The sequence below is a fragment of the Podarcis gaigeae genome (genome assembly GCF_964106915.1).
Source record: "Podarcis gaigeae genome assembly, chromosome: 5".
NCBI classification, from domain to species: Eukaryota; Metazoa; Chordata; class Lepidosauria; order Squamata; family Lacertidae; genus Podarcis; species Podarcis gaigeae.
The window spans coordinates 86,169,194-86,192,497 of NC_139681.1; the positions used below are offsets into that span (position 1 = coordinate 86,169,194).

Consider the following 23,304-nt stretch of genomic DNA (forward strand, 5'->3'; position numbering starts at 1 on the left):
AAGCTTAGGGAAGCTTTGGATCTCCTCTTTGCAGGTGTGAATAAGGAAGAGAAGGGAGGGAACAAGCCTGAGGCATGTTGCAGCTTGCTCACACGGTTAGGAAACTTCAGTTTTCTGTTTCATCTGAATCAGGCCTACAAATCTCTGCTGGTTAACCACTATGACTTCCCGCAAGGCATTCTGGGAATTATTGCTTTGTGAAATTGCTGAGAATATTGCTAAGAAAGCCTTGAAGATTCTTGTTGGGGGGATGCATATGTTAAATAAGCATAACAGCAACACAGACATGACCTTCCTGTGACATGTAAGAGAGGATTAGCAAACGGCACATCATAATAAAGCATACATCACTGATAACCATTTGATTTACTTATATTATGGCACAAATAATTTCATATGTACACGTCTCCCACAATTACGCACATCGCTTGGGGACAGGGAAGACAGGTGGCATAAGCCAAAATGATTTTCATTTACAGTACTGAAAACACAACAAAAAATTAAGTAAACCAGCTAGCTGCAGGTTAATTCGTTCATTCCAAAACATTTCTTCTTTAGCAGCTGCAAATACGACAGTGGATGATACCTGCTGGACTCCTATTCCCTGGTGTTAGTGGTTTTATATCTTAGCTTATTTCAAGCTGCAGGCAGGCTGATATTCGACACTTCATTTGCCAGCTATACAATAACTCTTGTTCTGGCTCCCTCCTGAAGAGAAACAGTGCTTCTGCACACATTACATTTCACGCCTTGGCAGCTGCACCAAGAGGTAATCTTGAGATAGCTGCAAGCCTACAGGCACTTCCAGGTGGACTATTTTACAACTGTCAGAGGCACTGAATTGCAGGAGACTGTGCTGATACTCATTTTGATTTGCTGCTAGTCCAACCCTCCTTATCTGGGCTGGAATAGCCTAACTTCTTTTGTCTATGCTATTGTAACATCTAGGTTAGATCACGTTCATTATACATGGGGCTACCTCTGGTTTAGAAAGTTCAGCTGGTGCAGAATTCAGCGTTTAGGTAGCTCTCTGGGGCAACACAGTTTGTGTATATTTTGCATATATCGCCAATTCTGGCTAGACTGCACTGGCTACCAATTAGTTTCTAGGCCCAACTCAAAGTGCTGCTTTTGACCTCTAAACCCTTAAACAGCTCAAGAACTCAATACCTCAGGGACTGCCTCTCCCCATATGAACTGCCCCTGACCCACGGACATCATCTTAGGCCCTTCTCTGTGAGAAACCCAGAGGGAGGAAACACGAGAATGAGCCTTTTCTGCGGTGGCTCCACTTTTATGAAATGCTCTTCCTTGGGAGGCTCTCCTGGCGCCTTCATTACATGTCTTTAGGCACCAGGCAAAAACATTCCTCTTCTCCCAGGCCTTTGGCTAATTAAACAATCAATGGCCTTTTAAACTTTGTGTGTGGGGGCAATTGTTTTTGTTTGATGTTATGGTCTGCATTGTTGTGTGTTTTTATATTGTAAACCATCCTGTGATGTTTGGATGAAGGACAATAATAGAATTGTAAATCAATCAATCAATCAATCAATCAATCAATCGAGGAGACACAGGCTGAACCAGCAACTATAGCATTAATTAAGACTTTGTGTTAGCTGGTACCTTGTCCTTACATTCTTCAGCCATCCCCCCAGTTTCTACTTTATCATTACAGTTGCTGGGGACAGGTGCTTACCTCTCAACAACAGTTTGAGATAACTCATTTATTTGAGGTAATAGCACAGAGATGAGAAGACAGTGGAAAGAAAAAGGACCTAAGGGGTAAATGTGGGGACAAGACTATTGTTCCCTTCATTCTCTCTTTGTGTATGGGGGTATGGATAGAAAAGGTGGTACTTATAAATACAAAATTTTAGACGTGCAGATGCCTCCATTATGCTATACAGTGGTACCTCAGGTTAAGTACTTAATTCGTTCTGGAGGTCCGTTCTTAACCTGAAACTGTTCTTAACCTGAAGCACCACTTTAGCTAATGGGGCCTCCTGCTACTGCCGTGCTGCTGGAGCACGATTTCTGTTCTCATCCTGAAGCGAAGTTCTTAACCCAAGATACTATTTCTGGGCTAGCGGTGTCTGTAACCTGAAGCGTATGTAACCCGAGGTACCACTGTACATAATTCAGTAAACTTGGGAGGTGAGGAGGTTTTCCTTCCTGGTTGGCATTACCTTGCCCTTACTGGCTGTGATCCTAGTCGAGGTCCTAGTGCATTACCATTCCCTGGAGAGTTCTTCCGAGCTAATGCAGGTGAGATGGAAGTAGTTCGCTGAGGCACCTATAAGATGACAAAAACATAAAAGCTATTGAGGCTTTGCTCTTACAATCAGGCCCACAGTTCACACCAGCAAACTGGGAAAGACCAGAGCTTTGGTAAAGTCTGCAAGCATGAAGGGTTGTTGTTGTTGTTTTTAAAAAAATCCTCACCGAAAAATAGAAAATAGTTTTAAATAAAGCAATTACAAACCACACACAGCACTTTCAAAAGCTTTAAAATGGGAGATAATTTAATTGAGTTGAGGACAGTTCATTCCCTGCGGCAGTAAACGCTGACTTTATTTCTACTGCACATGGTTACGTTAGCTATTTACACATTAGAAAGGAAGCCTAGATTAGGGGTATCTAGATTGGCCTTACCTGTTGCAGAAGTCAAATGGAGCAGTATTGGGAATGGAACAGCACCCCTTTGCAAAAGTTGTTTGTTGCTGCTTTGCATGCACACACACACAAACACACACACACACACACACACACACACACACACACACACATAGAGCAGCTATGAATAGAGATGTGCACATGCATGTATCTGTACTACAGGCATTTGGGGGGGAGGGGTTTATTGGGTTATTGCTTTTGGTTTGATTTTATATGTTGTGGTCTTGTTGTGAACCACCCTGAGACTACCTCTGGGTATATAAAGGTAAAGGGACCCCTGACCATTAGGTCCAGTCGCAACTGACCCTGGAGTTGCGGCGCTCATATCGCTTTATTGGCCGAGGGAGCCGGCATACAGCTTCCAGGTCATGTGGCCAGCATGACTAAGCCGCTTCTGGCGAACCAGAGCAGCGCATGGAAGCGCCGTTTACCTTCCCACCGGAGCAGTACCTATTTATCTACTTGCACTTTGACATACTTTCAAACTGCTAGGTTGGCAGGAGCAGGGACTGAGCAATGGGAGCTCACCCCGTCACGGGGATTCGAACCGCCAACCTTCTGATCGGCAAGTCCTAGGCTCTGTGGTTTAACCCACCCGCGCCCTCCTCTGGGTATAGGGTGGTGTATAAGTTGAATAAATCATCATCATCATCATCATCATCATCACCCCCCCAAAGAATAGGAAAAAATAGGAAGGAGGTCAGACCATTTGTTTATCTAGCTTAGTACTGTCTGCAATGACTGGCACTATCTGGAGACGCCGGAGAACTATAATTCCCAGGATTCTTTTTTGGGGGGAAGCCACATTGCAACTTGTGGCATGCCTCCATCTCCTTTGGCAAAGCACTTGTCTAGAGGGAAGGTGGGAGTATACCGTACTTCAGGCAGCACAATATTGTTTCCTTTTGTGTATGCCCATTGGCCTTTATGTGGGGGCTTGCGGGTGAAGAACCGAACCCGACAAAAATTCAAAGCAGCATTCCTCAACGTGTAAGGAGCCATGGTGATGGGTGGGGCAGTATTATTGTCTGCCTTTCCACAATCTGAATGAAATGAATGAAAGCAGAGATTCTCAGAAATCCAGATCCTGCATGGCAGCCCATATACATTGCTGACTTCTGGGAGTGAAAATAAAATTCAATTCAGGTATGCTCCTAGGTAAGTCAAATACCTGAGATTGGAGCATAGTCCAGATGATTTCCTAGCCTGTTATGGATCTGGGAAGTTTGCTGTCCAGGAGGAATTCAAAAACAGACCAACAGAAGCATAACTTGCCTTCTTGGGCTCGCAAGCGCTGCCCCCTACTGGTACATGTTCAACTATTGGCGGCACCTTGAAAATTATTTAATTGTCTTAAGGAAAAACAGTCTGAGAGAAACTCTTGTTCTTCTCGCTTTTCTATTAATACAAACCACCCACAGTTTTACATGGAAGATATCGCAGTGCCCATTAAATGCTGCTCCACTGCATCAAGTTCATTTAGTTCAGAGATTTACCCATGACCTTCTGCATGCAAAGCACCGAGCTTTTCCAAGTCAACCAGAAAGTGGTGACTTTAGCACTGCCCTTGGCAAAAAACCATTTTTTGACTGTATTAATTGCATACTGTTGCATGGCAATTTTTTTTTTTAATACATTCAATTTCTCTCTCTTGAACTATGTATTGCAGCTCAAACAAGAAATACATCTGAACTGGACTCCATGAGGAATGACGACAGTATTGTTTTATGGTCAGCTCACCTCCGAGTTCACAGAAATTGCCTCGTCACATGTACCACTGCTTCAAATACAATCAAACTACTTGATGCAAAGCACTTCTGTGTAGGAACAGCCATGTGTTCCGGATTCACATATACAACAACCGCTGCTAAAAAGCTATGACCGCTCTTCAAGTCCCAAATGCCTGGGTGAACAAAAATGTTTTCACCAAACCAGGTAAGGGAATTCCATGGCCAGGGTGACACTATGGAGAAAGTGCTGCTGTGGGTGGCAGTCCCCACTGACAGCAGAGCCACCAGCAGGGCCTCCCCTGCCAAGCTTAAGGTCAGGTAAGTCGGCACAGGGATGGCAATTGCTTTAAGTCCCTGGCCCCCAAGCCGTTGATTGATTCAGTAATTTCATGAAATTATAAACTGCTTCACAGTCTGAGACCATCAACGTGTGTGCAACAGAATAAAAATATGGTAAATAAAAATAATACAAATTCTAAAAAAACAATTAAAACCATTTGTACAGATGCACAATTAATATTGCGCAAATGACAAAGTCACACATAAGCCTTCTTAAATATAATTCTGGCTGCTAGGTCATTCCAGAGGGCTGGAGCTGCAATACTAAAAGCCATTTTTAGTACAAGCTAAGAACACCTCTGGGGCATATGGTACTCTCAGCAGTGGCCCATCTGAGGAGGGCAGGGATATATGGGGCAAAGCAGTTCCCTAGGTAACCTGGCCCTACTTTGTTTACACTAGTGCCAACAACTTGAATTGGGCCTGGTAGCTCACAGATAATTCAGTGCTATTTATCCATATAGACTAACTGAGATGCAACATTTACATTTTAATAATTTGGGAAGAATTTTGTAATCAACCCGCAGACAGAAATTCAAATCTACCAACTAAGGTATTATAGGCTGACATCATAAATCACCTTGCTGTCTACAAACTTTTCTTATCATCAGTGCAAATTGCTGCTTTGGTGCATTTACATCTTAGGGAAATCGCAGCCAATGTCACCACATCACATGAATTAGCTAGATCGTTTCTTTTTCGTAACCACACAATCTGAGACAAAGGGCTGAATCAGCACAGAAGAAGCTTTTAACAGCCATGTTGTAATACATCCAAAATAATAATAATGAAAGATTAGAAACAAGGTAAGTGCATTACTATATTGGAAAAGAGGCTGCAATCCTATACCCACTTACCTAAGAGAAAGCCTCACTGAACTCAATGGGATTTATAAGTATGGGATTGCACTGTTGATTAAAGAGCTACTGCCATCACATCATTAAGGTATAAAACTTCTGGAACCCTTACAGAACACTCCACCGGGTATTGATTACGTCTGGATACATGACGTCAACCTAGAAAGCCTAACGATTTGATCCAGTATGGCAAGTTTTATGCTTCTAACAGAAGCCAAGATAGAGAGGCGATGATTTATTCTGATTTCAATAAAGGACTTGGGGACTTCCTTTGCCATATTATTTAACAGTGTTTTACATACATGCCAGAGAACAGTGGCCAACGCTTCTAATTTGTTGATGCAGTGCATATTCTTGCATTTGTCTTGTTGGTTGATGCTATAGCCTGGGGCTCTACATCCAAGACTCACAAAATTAGTCCATAATAGTGGGGGGTCTGGTGCAAGGGTATAAAATCTGCACCAGTGCCAAGACTTGGAATTATACTTCATTGATGTTTGCTTGTGCCCTGGCATGAAAGTGCCACTGTATAAAAGGGCCCAAGTCATATAATCCCTGAGGGCCTTTTCAACAATGCTAGGGGAGGTGGCATCATCAAAGGTTTCCACTCTTTCTACAGTTGCGAGAAGCCTCTTGCATAACAACCTATTTTAGGCAGAGTATCACAGGATACTCTTTGTCTACCCAATGGCTAATATGTACTAGTAGATCGGCCTAGTCTCCAACTTCTTCTCTGTGAAATTTTAAAGTCTCTGTAGAATTGTAGAGTTGGAAGGGACCACAAAGGGCTGTCTAGTACAACCCCACACAATGTAGGAATCTTTTGCTCAACGTGGGGCTCGAACCCAGAGAGTCTCATGCTTTACTGACTGAGCTATCCCAGGTGCTGGTTAAGTAGACTTTTTTTGCAGGAGTACAGAACTTGCTTGGGGCAATTAGTAGGGGGAGGGTGGAGGGACCCAAATTCTTTACCTTTCGTGCTGGCTCACTTAGCTGCTATGGAGGCCACGGCAGGGATAATGTTAGGCCCACTCTGATCTATAAGTAAGGGCCAGTTTACATTTTACATGGCAGACGGATTTCTCTAAATGTGCAGTGGACCTGCACCAGGGAGATATGGCCTACCAGGGAACGCAGTAAACTGTCGTATTCCAGGTCAGGCTATTATCCACCCATTTGCTAGAGCACTGCCTGATCTGACTGACTGTGGGTTCCAAATGTTTCAGGCACAGGTCTTCGGCGCATCTGATATCTGACCCTTTTAACTGGAGATGCCAACGACCGAGCCAAGAAACTTCTGCACTCAAAGCATGTGTTCAGTCAGAAAGCTACGCTCCCTTCCCACCAGGGCCCCTGTTGCATGCTCTCTAGAATTTAGGGGACACGCCTGCCCAGATCTGTACACATTGTGGGAGGCACCAGTGCTGATGAACCCCCAATAAAGTGTGAAAAATAAGGCCTAAGGTGCCATTGCAGAGGAACTGAGCTACTCTCTACTCCAAACCTTGCAAGTTAGCAGTGACCTCATTTTTACCTTTGGCGGAATGTCTTCCTCCTGTCGTAACCAAGAACTTCGGTCAAACTTTTCAACACGAGGGGGGAGAGGAGGGTTTTCAGAGGTGGGGTCCGAGTTCTGCCTTGGCATCTCAGTGCGGTGAGAGGTCACCGTCAGAGCCTCCTGAAACCCAGCCATTCCCTTTGTGGGCTGTTCATGCAGTGACTGAGAGGCAGGCAAGGAAGGTCCTTGGGATTTCACACTGACCAGATGTGGAATCTATGCACCAAGTTAAAACAAAACCATCAGTAGGAAAAAAATAAATAAATGTAATTTTGTGTTTTTTAAAAAATGAATAGTTGCAAAGCAATTTTTCTTTTTCTTTTTTAAAAAAACTTTGTTCCACATTTATTTTGGTTTGCTTTTTTTTTTAAAGAATTCCATTCAAAAATGTAATAAGATTCAAAGTTTACAATATTAAGCAGAATGAGGTCAGGAAATGCCAAATATGAGATTCTTCATGTAGCCTTAATTCTACCCCTCTCTACATATAATCGTTATGATATAATCGTTAACTATATGATCATGTGTTATTTGTGAAATGGTTTAAGAAAATACATGAGTTGTGTTTTTTGGTTTTTTTAAAAAAAAGTTTTTTGCAGGCATATCCAAAAACATAATGGAGACCTGATTTTCCCCAGGCTGTTATGTATTGGTGCAGCAGTGCAGTGATTGGTTTGGTGTGACATTTTAGCTTCATGTTTCAAAGAAAAATGCAAAGAAGAAGTGGCTGTTTTCAGGAGTTTCAGGCTCTGATGAGCTGCCAAAAATTGTTAGCTTTTATTGCATTGCCACTACTATGTGGTATATATCTATAAAGAATTGTTATAAACCAAGTATAGAGACTTATTTGCAAGGCTGGTGCTCCTCTTTTTTTAGTTGCACTGAGTTGCCAAAAGAAAGGAAGAAAGACAGGGAAGAGAAGGAGGAGGACAGGAGGAAGGAAGGAAGGAAGGAAGGAAGGAAGGAAGGAAGGAAGGAGCAAGCTACGGATGTGTATTTTTATGCTGTGGTAGTGAATTGGCTTCCAAAGCATAAGTAAAGTAGCCTCTATGTTAAACCAAGTACAATCTGCTTCTCTGGAAGATTGAGGGCTCTGCATTTAGAAATACTTTAGGATGGATCCAGATTTAGTGATGCATACAGTAGACCAGTAGGTCAAACACCTTTTCACCCCAGGGAATACTTGAAAATTGTTGAGAGCCTTGAAGGACCACTTAATGATTTTTGTGCCTGCTGTTAGTAGTTGTAATGCATAGTGCTAATGCTGTATGATTTTGAATTACATTTCTACCACCATGCAATGGATCAACTGAACGAAGCTTGTGTATCACTTGCAGCCTACAAAACACAGTAAATTCTACTCATTTCAGTGGTCTCTTCTGAACATGATGGCGTCTACCCACTTTACTAATCCAACCCATGTTATATGCCTCCTCTAAGATGTGCATAAATATACTACATTTACAGAGGCATAGGGGTTTATTTAGGGCAAGAGGTCTAGAGTACTGGGGGGTGGGGGTCCCTCAACATTTCCCCATCAGTTTTAAAAAAGGAACTTGACTCCTGCAAAATTATTGTTAAGATCGATGGTTTTAAATGACATGCATGAATGAAAAGAAAGCTGGGGGTGGGAGAGAGAAGCAATTATGGTAAAATTTTGCTCACTACCAGGTACTTTTTGTTTCAGCACAGTTGGAGGAAAAGGTCCCAAATGAGACAGATAGGTTGCCATACTGGAGCAGACCAAAGTTTCATATACAATCTTTCACTTTTCTCTCATGGAAGATGCCACCTGATAACTCCAAAATGAGGGGAAATGTTTTATCATGTGTATCGTACTTTTCTTTGGAGAATTGAGAGAAATTTACATGGTAGGTTTGGCAGGCAGGTGCCTATCCAGATTGATAACCTGCTTTGACAACGTAACAGTGCAATGTTTGTTATCAACGGAACAAAGGAGGAAGAGGGATGATCTGGAATGGAACTGGTGATCAGGTTATGAATGGAACCATGAGAATGCAAATATTCTACTTCTTTACTCCCAAGTTCAGATATTCAGCTACTGTTAATTTAGCACACTCTGAAAGCTGAGTTGCTACATTTGACAGGGACTCGTTGCAGATCTTGTCCCTCTGATGAGTGTTCCCTAAGACGCACATGTCTCATTCATTGGGAAAGGTACATTAGAAGCAACTTAGGTATGCATCTAAATATATATAAAAAACATGCAAACACGTCCTTGATTGATAGTTCTATGAGGTTTGGAGAAAGCAACAAAAACAATACAGGACTTGCTTACCCTAGAACTGCTCAGCATGGCTGTTTGTTTTTCATCAGGCAGTTTGCAGATAGGCAGTACTCTATTAATAAAATCATCTTATCCGAATACATCATGCACCTCCCCATGGACAGAATACTACAGAATATATACAGAACTACTGCCCCACATCAGTGTAAGACTATTAAAATAGCCTTCTTAAAATAGTGCAAGACAATTAAAATAGCCTTTCTGAGGTGCGTTTATTCGTTACTTGACCAATGGTCCCATCCAAGGCAAGATCTGGAGCAGGTTTGACACTCACATTCTCCTCATCCTACCCTATATTTCCTTAAGGTGGTAATAAATGTACTGCTTGTTTGAATGTATGTGTGATCACCCTAACCTTGGAAGATAGAGTCTGCTCCTCCCCCATCCCAACCCAAATGGTTAACGCAATGGCCTGGTTCGTAAGTCAAAGGAAGCCAAATTACGGCTCACTGGGATCACACAAGCATGCTGGTTTGTTCTTGGCTTCAGAACATGGTTAAGGAGGAGAGCACTTGACCATGACCCCACATTTGCATGACATACCAAGCCTACCACTTGCTTAGCTGCCATGCAGGTAGGAGGAAAACAGCTGTGATCTGCTCCCTGGGAGGCAGCACTTTTGCATGTTCAGGCTAAGTCATGGTTAAGCATTATGCGCAAACGAGGCCAATGTGTGTTGGCCCTCAAAATAATTTGGGCATTCTAAACTACATGCATGCATGCTAGTATTGCATCTCACCATGTGCAAGGAAGTATTTTCCAAAGCGGGGCTGAAATAGAATGTGTTGACTGGAACATGTCTCTGCATTTACAAGATTCGTTCAGCCTGCCCAAATAAACTGAACTAAGGCAGTGATACTGTCATCACAGCGTTGCCACAGGCAGCATATTGAATATGATTGCATGAAACACATATTTGGCAGATGAAACACATTTAGGCAGGACATCACCTTGAATGAGGACCATGTGTCGTATTTTATTTGCATATGACCAGAAGAAGAAAATGAGACTCCACTGAGTCACTCTACCTGTGGATCCACTGGCCTGAGCATGGGCGGCGTCCGAGCAGGCTGCACCCCGCTAATACTAAAGGACTCTGATCGAGGAGGCAGGTTTGGATCTGATATCCTGTTGGCCACCTTGTGAGGCATTGCTGGAGAACTCTGCCGGTTGAGCCTGGAACGTTCCTCCACCTAAAGCAAGCGGGGAAAGGAGCTGTGATCTCAAGTTACCTGAATGCATGGCCTATAATATACCTGGAGCCTGTACAGCCATTTCCTTAGCTCAAATTTCCAATCAGCCATTCCAAAATATCAGCAATACCCCAACAATTAATGTTTGAACACAGATTCTTTGCTACTGCAGAGGACTTTCATATCAGTAAAAAGAACCCGCTACAACATGCTTTGTTCAGCTAATACATTCCACTCAGCAGGCAGACAGTGAAGTGGTATTTGCAGATGTCTAGATATACCTGCTGCATTCAAAGAACCCACTGAACTGAGAAAAGGGTAGTTTTCAAATGGGCAGCACTGGGAGGGAATCAGCAGGGAGGGTTAAGCAAAATTCAAAAACAAAAACTCAAGCCATTGAATGAAATAGAAATCAGCTGAAGGAGAGAAAAAGGAAGACATGTGAACTGAAAGAATGGTAATGTACAAGAACAGATTAGGCGAGAGGTTCTAAAACACAGAAGATGAAATGGTTGGATGTGGGAAAGATGCCAATGGAAGGCAGGCCTAGAGACAGGGCCTCCTAGGGGGTGGGCCTGATGGACCAGGTAGGCTCCATCAGTCGGTCAGGTGGGGGAGTACAGAGCCTGGGCATGCAACAGATCTCCCGTGCTGTTGCTCCCCGTGACTAATGTTCAGTGTCATACTCATTCTTGTACATTTCATCTCACTCATGGTAAAAGAAGTCAACTGAGTATAAAACAAAAGCCAGGCATCGCGATTGATCAGTGCGGAATTATTCCTTTAAAACAGACAACCGACACCTTGTATACCGTTACAATTTAAAATATGCTTCGTTATGACAAACAACATTGTACTCTTAACTCTGTACTGTGACACAAGGCAGTAAAAAGAAACCAATCTCCCACTAAAAAGCTGAAAGAATAGACATCTAACAACTATGAGGAAAATGTGTAAAGATTGTGGGTGTGTGGATGCGATGGGAAGGGAAGGTGTGTGAAGAATACTGTGTACTTTATCTAACAATTTGTAAACATGGATTTTGGTGTATAAGTAATGAATGGCTTGCAGCTCATTACTTGGACACCACAATCAAGGCTTACAAATGATCAACAAACCATAAATTTTGCCTAATGAAATGTGAGGTTACTACTTCAAGTTTATCAAGCAATGGTATCATATCTCACATATGCAATCAAGCAAAGTATGTTTAATAGAAATAGCATAATTGCTCTTACTTCCAAGCTATTTTCCCGGGCATCAGTTGTCCTAGTAAACAACTGTTTTCATTTTTCTTTATGGAAAGTATTTTTAGATGTTTGAAAACTGGCACCCTATTCATTTCACCTCAATCTTATTTTTGCTTACCACAAAAATGTATCTCATGTACATTTGTGCTTTTCCAAATATGAAAGTCCCTTTTTTCCATTTCACAATGAACACAAAGAAAGGTAATAGATATAGCATGTAGGTTCCCCAGAGCCTACAATGAATGGAATCAGTTTTTATCAAATTACTCCAAAATGAATGCAGTTTTGATCCAAATTGACTTTTGGGATATATATATATATATATATATATATATATATGGAATGTTGTGATACCAATTTATATTCTATTCACATATTCTTAAAAAAAATGGCTGTACAGGCTTCATACAGATTCCAACTCGCCTCCAGAAAGCAGCCCATCAAACCCTGCCCAAGCAGACTGCTGACATTTCTACAGCTCCAGGAGATTATAAATCAGAGGCAAGAAAATGCATTTTTATGCCATATTACAATAGCAGTGATCACGGATTGCGGTCATTTGCAAAATCTGAACCGTAGTGTTCAAAAAATCTCCTAGTGTGGCTCCGGCCATAGCAAAATGAGCAAGCCCCACAGAAACAGGAGCAGGTTGTTGAAAAGGAGGGCATGCAAAGGCGGAGAATACCAGGCTCCTCCCAGGGAATGAGCTCTTTGGTTTTGGCGATTCCAAAGACTGTACAGAGAGGGTACAGCATAGGCAGCATAATGAAACCAACAGACAACTTACAGGTCACTGCTATGACCTCTGCTTTTGGTTTCGGAAAGGCAAGGGCAGCGGTAAGAGTGCATAGCCAGAAGGTAACGTTGGCAAATGAAAGCTTAGAGCCAAAATTTCCAAACTGCGTGCCAGGGTGTACTAGAAAACTGCTGGTGGGCCAAGAGAAAGAGAATTAAAAGACTCAAGCTTTTATGAGCCTGAAGTATCTGCCTGCAAAAGGAGGCTGCCTAATGAATCTCTGTATGAATTGCTGTTCTGGCCTTGCCTCCTACCATCCAGCTCCAGCTGATCAGACAATTGCTTCAATAGAGGTATCTGGGAACTTCTGGTGAAAGGTTCCAATAACTGCTCACGCAGGCCAAATAATGTCTGGTACGGTAGGAGCACCGGAAGCTGCCTTATACCATTGGTCCATCTGGCTCAGTATTGTATACGGTGATAGGCTGAGGCTCTTCAGGATTTCAGGGGTGAGTCTTTGCCTACCTGGAAATACCAGGGATTGAATCTGGAACCTTCTGCATGCAAAATGAGCTCTGGGCCTTTCCCCACATGTAAAGATGCAGCAGAATGATTTGACCTCAGAGGAGGCATGTCCTGAACAGAGACTCACAAAGAAGCACAATGGGGTAGGCTCTCCAGAGGACAGGCAGTTCTTACATCGTGAAAGTAAGACTTCAGTTTTATGTCAGAAAATAAGTGGGATTCTGTTTGGGAAATGCTGGCTTAGAGGCGATAGAACCCACTGACCACAACCTGCATTCCGAGAGCAGCCTTACCTTTTCTGATACCACAAATGACAAAAGAAATGCTTTAAGTGAGATTTCAAAAAGTGACACAATATGGCAGCAAGAGAAGGCAATGTGCTTGTCTGCAAAATCCAGTGATGAAGCTTGATTAAAAGATATTATGTTGACATAGAAACATCAAGAAAGCGAATCATTTCAGACAAAATCTAATTCCAGATCTGAGTCAAATGCAAACAATCACATCAAGTGTTTAATTTCAAGAAGGCTCGTATCTTTATATGCAAATTTACACCATCACCAAGCGGATGCTTACCATGCTTCTTCAGTTTTCTTATTACAGTTGTGCTACAAAGAGATTCTCAAAATAGCAAAAACAAACACTAGATATACTTTAGGTGGAATGACTGTTAGTTGGCTATATTTAAACACCCTGACTACATTCAAGAGAGAGGATATTTTCTGAGCAGAGTCCTGTTGATTCTTTGGCTGCGCCCAAGATACTTGAGATGACTTCTCCCCCCCAAAAAGGGGGGGACACCTAAGCAGGGAAGATTCTCTTTCAAAAAATCCTCTTACACAACACAAAACCTGGAGCAGCAGTTAAAAGAAGGGACTGACAAGCTGATCAGAAAGGGATTGCTTGCTTGTTTCAGAGTGTCCCAAATCAGAGTTGTGATGAAAAAAAGTCTGAAGGTGATTTGCCAAATAATAAAAGATCTCCCACTGTCTCCTCTGAAAGGACCTCTCCCCTCTACAGAAGGCTAAGCCACTACCGTGACGTGTGCACCCCCTTCGCCAAATGCAGCCTGCAGTCTTCAATACTGGCTGCCTCTCATTGACCCAGCAGGGAGAATTAAATTATCCAATTATAAAAAGCACTTTCACACATTTTACGTACAAACTACCATGCCAAAATATTACATCAGGGCATAATTTTAGTGGTTTTACAAAGCAATAAATGCCCCGGGTAAATATTTTATTTGGCCCTCTGTTCTTTACGATGCTTCTTGCTTGCCGTCCTCCGATTGACCGTGAAGTAGTCGATAGAGTTGGCCAAATATTTGGGAACTTCCGGTTTGTCCTCTGCTCCCAGAGTAAATGTAGAGTGCATTCTGGGACAGGCTCCAATAACTCCACATGGGGGCCAAATCATCTTTGGCAGCAAACTACCGCAGGACAACAGGATTAAAATAACCTTTGCTTTGGATGTCATCACTGAACGCTCACGACTACTTTGTTGTGAAATGAGCTTGATCTGGAAGAGCAGTCTACATAACTGAATCAGTTGCGGCTTTCAAGAAGATCAGCTTAATGTTAAGAAGCTAGGTATGGAGTAGTTCTTCCCCCCAAAAGGTTTAACAAGGGCATCTGGGGGTAGGAATTGTCACCTACAGCATATGGCAATCCAAAAAAGATACAGTGCTGCATTGTAAATCAGCAATGATGGGTTATCTAGGGTTAGTCTGTCAGCATCTTAAGGCTACTGAGCAGCGGCACATGGAAATGAGGCAAGTTGGGAGACAGAATAAGAAACGATATGTTTTCAGAACAAAGATGCATCTGCATAAATATTGGGATGACATCTAGCGGGTGACAGCATTATTTTAATAGGTCTCCAAGGAATTTCAGGAAACATGCCTACAGTCAAGTCTAGACCAAAGATGACCAGACTAAAACCTGTCTCCTGAAGGAATGTGCAGGATGTTCAGCGGACTAAGGGGCCAATGCAAATAATCCAAAAAGTGGAGTATGAGATGCACTTGTATTACCCTTCAACTATTTTAACCGATAGTATTTCCACAACCTGGCAAGTGAACAGACACCTGAGTCTTCGGCTTAGTAGATCTGTTTCACAAGAAAGTTATTGATGTGTCTTCAAGTCTAAAGTTCAGATTCCATCAATGGAATGCTTCCCCGATAGTTTTATATGGTCCTGAATACATGCACTTAGAAGTAACTGAAATCAATGGGAGTTATTTCCATGTAAATGGATTTAAGATCAGGTGGTATTAAGAGTAAACAGATAAAGGTAAAGGTAAAGTACCCCTGGACGGTTAAGTCCAGTAAAAGGTGACTATGGGGTGTGACACTCATCTTGCTTCAGGCTGAGGGAGCCGGCGTTTGTCCACATACAGCTTTCCGGGTCATGTGGCCAGTATGACTAAACCGCTTCTGGTGCAACGGAATAATGTGACAGAAGCCAAAGTGCACGGAAACGCCGTTTGCCGTATTAAAAGATTACCCCTGCCCAGCAGCTTATATGCTTTTCAAAGTTTTCCACGTTTATAAAAATAACTCTTAGGCAAACAGCTGAACAAACCACACTTTGCAGTAAGATGAGTTTAGCCTTTATTTATGCTCTAATCAGTCTCAGGTGCAGTGATAATACAGGAAGAGGCTCCTCAAGTCCACCACTCTCACGAACTGGTGGAAACCATTTCACAACCACAATAAAAAGTTCAAAAGTGTAAAAGGCAATCACACTTTAAAAGTAATTTAAAAACATATTTGATTCTTCTTCTCAATCAGTATTTCATCACAATTTGAGCATGCAAGTAATATTAAGCAATCCTCACTCCTTAACCATTGTTTCCTGCAACATTATGTTCCCTGCATCACATGCCATCACTCCAAAAGGGGCGTTTTGGATGCTGGACCTTCTTCCGTGACACCTGATATCGCAGCTTGCCACAAACACCCAGATCATGAAGTAGCGATTAGCTTTGGATAGTGAGAGAGATGCACTGTGCCTCTCTCATTTTTCGAGACTTCAGCCATCTGCTATCTTGGCTGGGAAGATGGAGCTTTTCCCCCCTGGAAGAGGGAGTAGCAGGTAGTGTAGCTGAGAGAGGGAAACTGCCTCCTTGCAAGTGATCCTCTCAAATGCTTGAAAAGTCCCTCAAAGGTTTTTCAGCATTCGAAAGGAATGGTCACTGATTTTCAAGTGAGCACCCATCACTATTTTCAACTATTATAATTATACTTTTTTTTTTTAAAGACATTGTACTTAAACCAAGTGAGCAAAAGTAAGCAAGGAATCCTTTGGATCCTGATCTAGGCCAGGATCAAAAGAACTCCACAAGAAGTTCTGAATAGCCAGAAGTGGTTTTGTGCATTGCTGGATACATTGCATAGCAAACTACTTTTGAAACTCAAAACTCTTTTTAAAAAATATTGTGCATGTAACACTAAGCCATGGTTTACTTGACTGTTCACCTTAAGTGCAGTTTACAAACCAGAACAAACCAAACTCATAAGCCATGGTTTGTTGGCAGTTTTAAAACCTTGGTTTACATTAACTACAGCTGAGCATTAGAGAGAGAGAGAAGGTGTGTGTGTGTGTGTGTGTGTGTGTGTGTGTGTCTGTTTCTCTACTGTTCCAAGAAAAGGGGGCGGGCAATTACTAGGTTAAAAAAGCAAATAGGAAAATATATGTGGATTTATATGTGGAAAACTGGATTGAAACAATCACCTAAAATCATAGCATATAATCATATGGTAGTTATACTGAGGTATAATATCATACAGAAATGTGAAAATATATAATTATTATTATTAATTGAATTTATATACCGCCCTATACCCGGAGGTCTCAGGGCAGTTCACAAAAAAGATATGAGCATACAGACAGTAAGGGTGGTGGCAGGATGCCAAAGGTGAACTTATTTTTGGAAATAAGTTCTTGAGATTATTAGAAATACACCATTTACTCTATTACAGTTATAGAAAAGAAGAGGTTAGTATTCCCCATGATAAAGATGGAAGATTTCCTAGTGGCTTGTAATACATGCACATGATTAAGGCACTGCCACATAATTTGTGGCCTTTAATCAGTTTGGGAAGATGCCATAGCATAGGTCAAATGTTTCAAAGGTAGAAACATCCAGGTCCAGTTCCTGGCATCTTGAAGCGAATCAGCAAGCAGGTAATAGGGAAGATCTGTACCAGAGATCCTGGGGGGCTGCTGCCAGCTAGAAAAGATAATACTGGGATAAATGGACATACTGTCTGATCAGGCAACTTCTGGTACGCCTTATTTCTACTAGACTCATTTATGGCCTGGATACCTAAAAGAACTATAAAGTCCCAAATAGAAGCTATATTCTATGTATTTCCAACAGCTAAATTCTGAGTGGCAAGGAAACGAGCCTATCAAGAACACATTTCAGTCAATTAAACTGGCCTCCGTGTTTTTTGTCAGTATATGTATTAAAAATATTTTTAAAAAGAATCAGCTACAGATATTCAAAGGGAGGTGCTTTTTACTCAAACAAAATGCTTTTAATTGACTTGGCTTTGCAGCTGTCGGTTTTGCAAAATAATTTCAAAGACACGTGAGGCTCAGGGAGTCACCAGAAGCAAAGCAACACCCAGTTCCCTGGCTCGATACAATTTGCTTCCACCACGGCACCAGCCCCTGAGCAAGCCCCAGCTTATAGAATGGCAAGAGCTTATTGGCAATGGTGAGAGAAATCACTCCCCGGCTCATTTTAGTGACGCTGCCTAGCATATCTCAAGTCCGGTGTGCTTGAAGCCAGAGATATGTAGTTATGAACATGCACACCCAGAGTCTGCTTCGCATGAGATACCCGAGAAGGAAGTTTGGAAGACCAACAGGAGGAAGTAGAAAATGAACCCAGAGGCATCTGCAAAGTGATGCCAGAAGAAGAATTACCCTGGCAAGATTTAGAAGACTGAATCAGATCCGAGTTGGAAGAAAATGAAAGGGAATTTAAAGATGCTGAGCGAGAGCTAGAAGACAAAGATGTCAAATTGGGTACATTCAGATGAGAAGTTTGTGGACAAAGATCCAGAGCAAGAAGCTCTTCCATGCTTCGCCCTATTCTTTTCCTCTGCATCTGCACATGATGGACCCCAGTGGGAAGCTGGCGATGTTCTAAGAGGCTCTCCAAAGATGCATGATGCTGCTTCTTCTCATCAGCTTGTATCTTCATCCTTCTCAAGAGGCATGCTGGACTGGAAGCACTCAGATCTAGGTTATCACGTGTTGCCGAGATATTGCATAATGACGGAACACTCCTCGAAGAGGTAATGGCACTTGGATGTAGATGATAATGAAGCTGCTTCCTCTCCTTGTCCACATTGTGTTCTTGGAAATTCATTTTGATTTTATAGGGAGGCAGTGGTGGCTTACCTCCTTCTGGAAGGTGGGGAGAAGACACACACTTGACCTCCAATCTCATTTGCCTCTCAGGACTGCACCCATGCGACCGAGACCCTTTGGGGGATTTCATGCCATTTTTCCCCAACTGCTCATGAAAACCAAGACTGGTTTTGGGGTCTATAAAGATGGGTCTATTCTTTAGCTCTTCTTGTGGACTTGGCATGGAGATCTTAATAACAGGCACCCAGAGTGTTTGCTTAGCAGAATCCGGAAAGTCCTTTCTGTGAGGGTCTAATGCTCGTTGGTTTTGTCTACCACGAGATTTAACAATATTTAAAAAGGGCTTAGAGTTGGATTGCGGAGCAACACCTTTGTCAGTAACATAAGTCACCAGTTGTTGGGGCACGAAACTGTGGTTCTGCTTAGCTGGAATAACTGGTGGGTTATTAAAAGCTCGCTGATGTACCTGGGAAAGCAGGATTACAGAAATCAAACTATTAAAACACATGTTTTTGGTTAATCGCACGAGTATATAATTATTGGCAAATGTCCTTCACCATGATTAGCTTCTAACAAAAGAAGTACCAGGGCTCCTGCCTGCTTGGAAAGTTCAGCTCCAATCCAGGGTTGCATGGAAGCTAGTTGCTCTAACTCACAGGTGAGAGAAGGTCACTCAGAACATGCCCAGCATTCTTCAGCAAGGCTGATTTTGCAGAGAATGCATAATAACTACCTGAATGGAACACATCCAGGGGCCGTCTTGTTCAGCATCCCATTTCTAACAGTGGGCAGTCAAATGCTTTGGGGAACTTCCCAAGGAGAACATGAAGGCACCAGCCCTCTCCCACTGGCCCCCTCCACCTAGCGGCCAGTAGTCAGGGATGCTAGAACATGTAATCCATGTTGGCTACTGCTGAGATATTCTCACCCCCCATAAGCAAATTGCTCCAACATTTCAGTCATTGTGGTTGCCCTTTTTATACCTTTTACAGTTATCTGTCTGACTATTGTCAGCTGCTATGAGGGCCATGTGGGTGCAAAAATCATTTAAATTCAACAGTATGCTCTGCTTCCTGCTCAGGATTTTCAGGAACCCTCCTCCTTCTCCTCCCTTCCTCTAGGTATGAAATTGACTAGTATAGAAGCTGTTGTCACTTTGTCCAGTCAATTTCAGTGCTCCTTGACTGACAGAGGAGAAAGAGAAACACCCCCCCCCCATTAGAAATGACAAAAAAGGCATTTGGATTTTGACTCTCTTTCCCTCAACACTCCTCCATTACATCTGTGGGGCAATCAAAATACAGCTGCTAGATCGGGGCTACTTCCACGAGGAAGTTGCTCCCATTGCACACAAAACTATGCAATGCAGGTGTTTCCATCCGTGAACAAAGCTCCCCATTCCTAGTCCCATTTAGCACATTCCCACAGCCACAAGGGCAAGAAATCTGCTTTTCAGATAAGAAGAAATGAAAATGATAGTGGCGATTTTCAGGAATCTAAATTCTACATCATAAAACAGAATTGTGTATAGGACACTCCTGCAAATGGAGAGTCTGCAACTGACAAGAAGCTTTTGAAGTGATAGCAATTACCATTGCTCTAGTGATACCCGAAATCCCCTTTTGAATGGGCAATACCTTCTTTCAGGGCAACCGTGTTGTGTGGGGGATGCTAGTTTCTTATTCAGCAGCTGGCACAGTTACTGCAGAAATAAGAGCAGGCTGTTCCTGACCTTGACCCATCAGCAGGCATCATCAGTAATAAGCCACAAAAACAAATTGGGGCCGGTGTTCAAAGCTTTGTCCTCTTTTTTCAAGTCGTTCCCCCCCCCCGCCTCTCGCCTTAGCAAGTTAACAAATAAGCAGCCGTCAAGACAAATTACATGCAACAGGGTCACAGGAGAAGATGAACCAGCTCGTGAAGCACGACGTGCGGAGAAAGACTTTCATACAGAACTGTGGCCAATCAGGCAATAAATAAAAATGGATGTCACCCATAGCATGATGAAAGAGCTGCTGATATGCTAGGCCAGAAGGCAGCTTCCTAACACGGTCTAGGCCGGTGGTTTTCAAACTGTGTTCTGGGGGATCCTGAGTTCTTCAACATGAAGATCAGTAACAGAGAGCAGCTTCCTAGAAAGACTGATCGCCCGCCATGGACTTGAATTATCCAGCAACATCCTGCCACAAGGACACAGAGTGCGTTCAACAGCACCCTCTCTCTGTTCATGTCAGGCAGTGGTTGAGACCCATCAGAAATGGACAATATCCTCTCATGAACTGAGCATGCACCTTAGAACGAAACTAAGATTTCTGCGATGTGCTGAGGTTTTTGTGGCAGATGTGGAAATGTTGCTCAGAGCGTGAATATATGTGGAAAGGGCTCCCTAACGTACAAAGTTTGAAAGCCACTGATCTAGGTTCAGTTCCTGTGCATTACAGCAGAAAACTGCCCAGTAAGTACCTTTTGGGGTTGGTCTCAAAACACAATACCTACAGTACAGTACTGATAGTCCAGAGTGACCACCTGTGGGGAATCAGCCAGGATGACACTGTGGGCACCTATAGACAATGGTGTTGGACAGGCAAATTGGATGCCCAGTACACACACACACACACACACACACACACACCCTTCTTTTTTCTCCCCCCTCCCCGCTCAAGGCGAAGATCCATTTTATTTTTCAGTGCCATCTATAGATTATGTGAGGATTACCTGGGGAATCTTTGGAATGCTGTGGGTAGAAAATGGGAGCAACTGTGCACTATCTATGGTACTTAAAACAAAATGAGAGGCTGATGGCAAACTCATCCCGAATTAACTTCATCAGAGAGCTGACGCTGGTCACCATTAATACCAAAGATAGGCCATAGATTGGCCAAAAGGACCCTCCAGACTACTTCCTCTGAGAAATGGATTTGCACAACGGTGGCATTCAAAGAGATGTTCATGAGGGTTGCTGCACAGTTGCGCAGTTTTGCTCCTCACACAATTCATTATAGCACAAGCCTGAGGCCTCATTCACCTGACATGAGAATCTCAAATCCACTTTCTATCATAAGGTGATGTCAGTGAGTCCTCTGTGGACTCCATTCATGAACGCTAGACTTATGCACTAAAGCCCCTTCAAGCTGCATGTAACAAGGCTTTTATCTAAGCACTCTTGAGTAACAATAGCAAAGTAGAGGGGAGCATGGTGGAACCATTCCTCAGAACGGATTCCAAGCAAATCTCCACAAGCAAATCTCCACAACTAGGACTTTACTTCATGGTAAAGTCATATGCAACAGTCTAACGTAGGCATTAAAAGGGTTGCATTTTTTTACAGTATTTATTATATAGTATTTCTGCTACAGCTATACCAAACATTGTGCAGTTTTAATTTTCAAGTAAAAACCAGCAATTTCAATAGGGCAAATATTTACTTGAAACAATAGTGAAAACAGTCTCCTTTCCTTTCTCCTCACTGCTGATACTTCTTGCTCCCTGGTTTAGTCATATGGATGAATCAGGGATCATGTCATCATATAACACCATGTGGCCAATCAGATTTGGGTCTGTGATGACACCAGAGGACAAATGAGTGCAATGCAGGTGAAGTAGCCGTTTTTTTGGCAGCACTGAAAATATTTGCAAAACACTGTAAATGTCTTTGGCTCTGCTGATTTTTTGCTTCCTACTCCAGGGAAAGGTGCAAAACAGAAAACACGGCCATTCCTACCTCCTTTGCCCACGCTGGCTTCTCACTGGCATTTAGCCCTTCCTTGTAATGGTAAAGCGGCTTCTTCTCTGCTGGTCTCTGGTCCTGCCTCTGCTGTTGCTGTTGCTGTTGTTGCAGGGAGACCAGGTAATCCCGCTCCTGTTGCAACTGCCGCTGTAGCCTCTCTGCCTGCCGCTGCTCCTCCAACTGCTTGCGCTTATATTCCTACCAAGACATGTAAGCCAAACAAATATTTAGAAGCAGCATGGCAGCTTGAAAGGTACACAGCCAGTATGGTGTTGAGGGAAACAACAAAAGGCAAACACAGAGACATATCAAGTGGAAACTGAAGCCCAAATAGCAAGGATGTAGTAACCCTAAGAGACCAAATGGACCCTGGGTCTTTGCAGATGTTGAAGCAAGTTTCTCGTTTTACTTTTTACTTGTGTTATTGTCTGGGTGGCATCCATTGTAAAGCATATTGCTGATTAAAAAGGAATCGTTTCTATTCCATTCTATTCTTTGTGATCTTTACCCTGCCCCCAATGTATGGAACTACTTACTCATCACTACTTCTGAAGCTATGTGATAAACATTTATGTGGCCTTGAGACAGCAGGAACTCTGGTCCACACCATCTCTTTTCAGGCTCCATCAAATGTGACAACTTTGGGGGAAGCGGGGTATACTCACAAAACCATCACATTTTGTTGGGAAATTGTGATAGTCTGAAACAAGTGTGGAAGCGGTTTAAGCTTGTAGTCTAAGCATGCCTCCTAAATCATGCATATTTGGTATCTGGATGGTACCACCGAGTTATCTGAAAATTAGCTTGAACGCACTGCATGCCCAGAGAAAAGTCTGGAAAACCCGTTGCTGAGGCAGCATATTTCTTTCTAAATAGTTTATTTTAAACTTGCTGCTTTGTTCAGTTAGTGGTCCATTTTGTAATTTTATAGGCTGGAAGTTCTGTCCCTCCTGTGGTTATGAAACTGATGGAGGGAAACATTATTTATGCAATGAAGGGTTTGCATATGCCATTCTTTCC

At 42.6% G+C, this 23,304-nt stretch overlaps 1 protein-coding gene across 10 annotated transcripts in view; it reads right to left on the minus strand.

Moving 5' to 3' along the window:
- TNIK (TRAF2 and NCK interacting kinase) overlaps positions 1-23,304 on the minus strand; it is a 291,911-nt gene that overhangs the window by 33,998 nt on the left and 234,609 nt on the right. For 7 of the 10 annotated variants that reach the window (XR_014564274.1, XM_083739146.1, XM_083739143.1 and 4 more), the window contains 4 exons: positions 22,279-22,482; positions 10,494-10,658; positions 7,134-7,373; positions 2,187-2,293 (listed from right to left, as the gene is read on the minus strand). Coding sequence is in view for 9 of the 10 variants with exons in the window: in XM_083739146.1 (XP_083595272.1) it covers positions 2,187-2,293; positions 7,134-7,373; positions 10,494-10,658; positions 22,279-22,482 (716 nt within the window). In the remaining variant the exon portion in view is untranslated. The remainder of the gene's footprint in view (positions 1-2,186; positions 2,294-7,133; positions 7,374-10,493; positions 10,659-22,278; positions 22,483-23,304) is intronic. The other 3 variants (XM_083739148.1, XM_083739149.1, XM_083739147.1) reach the window with 1 other exon arrangement.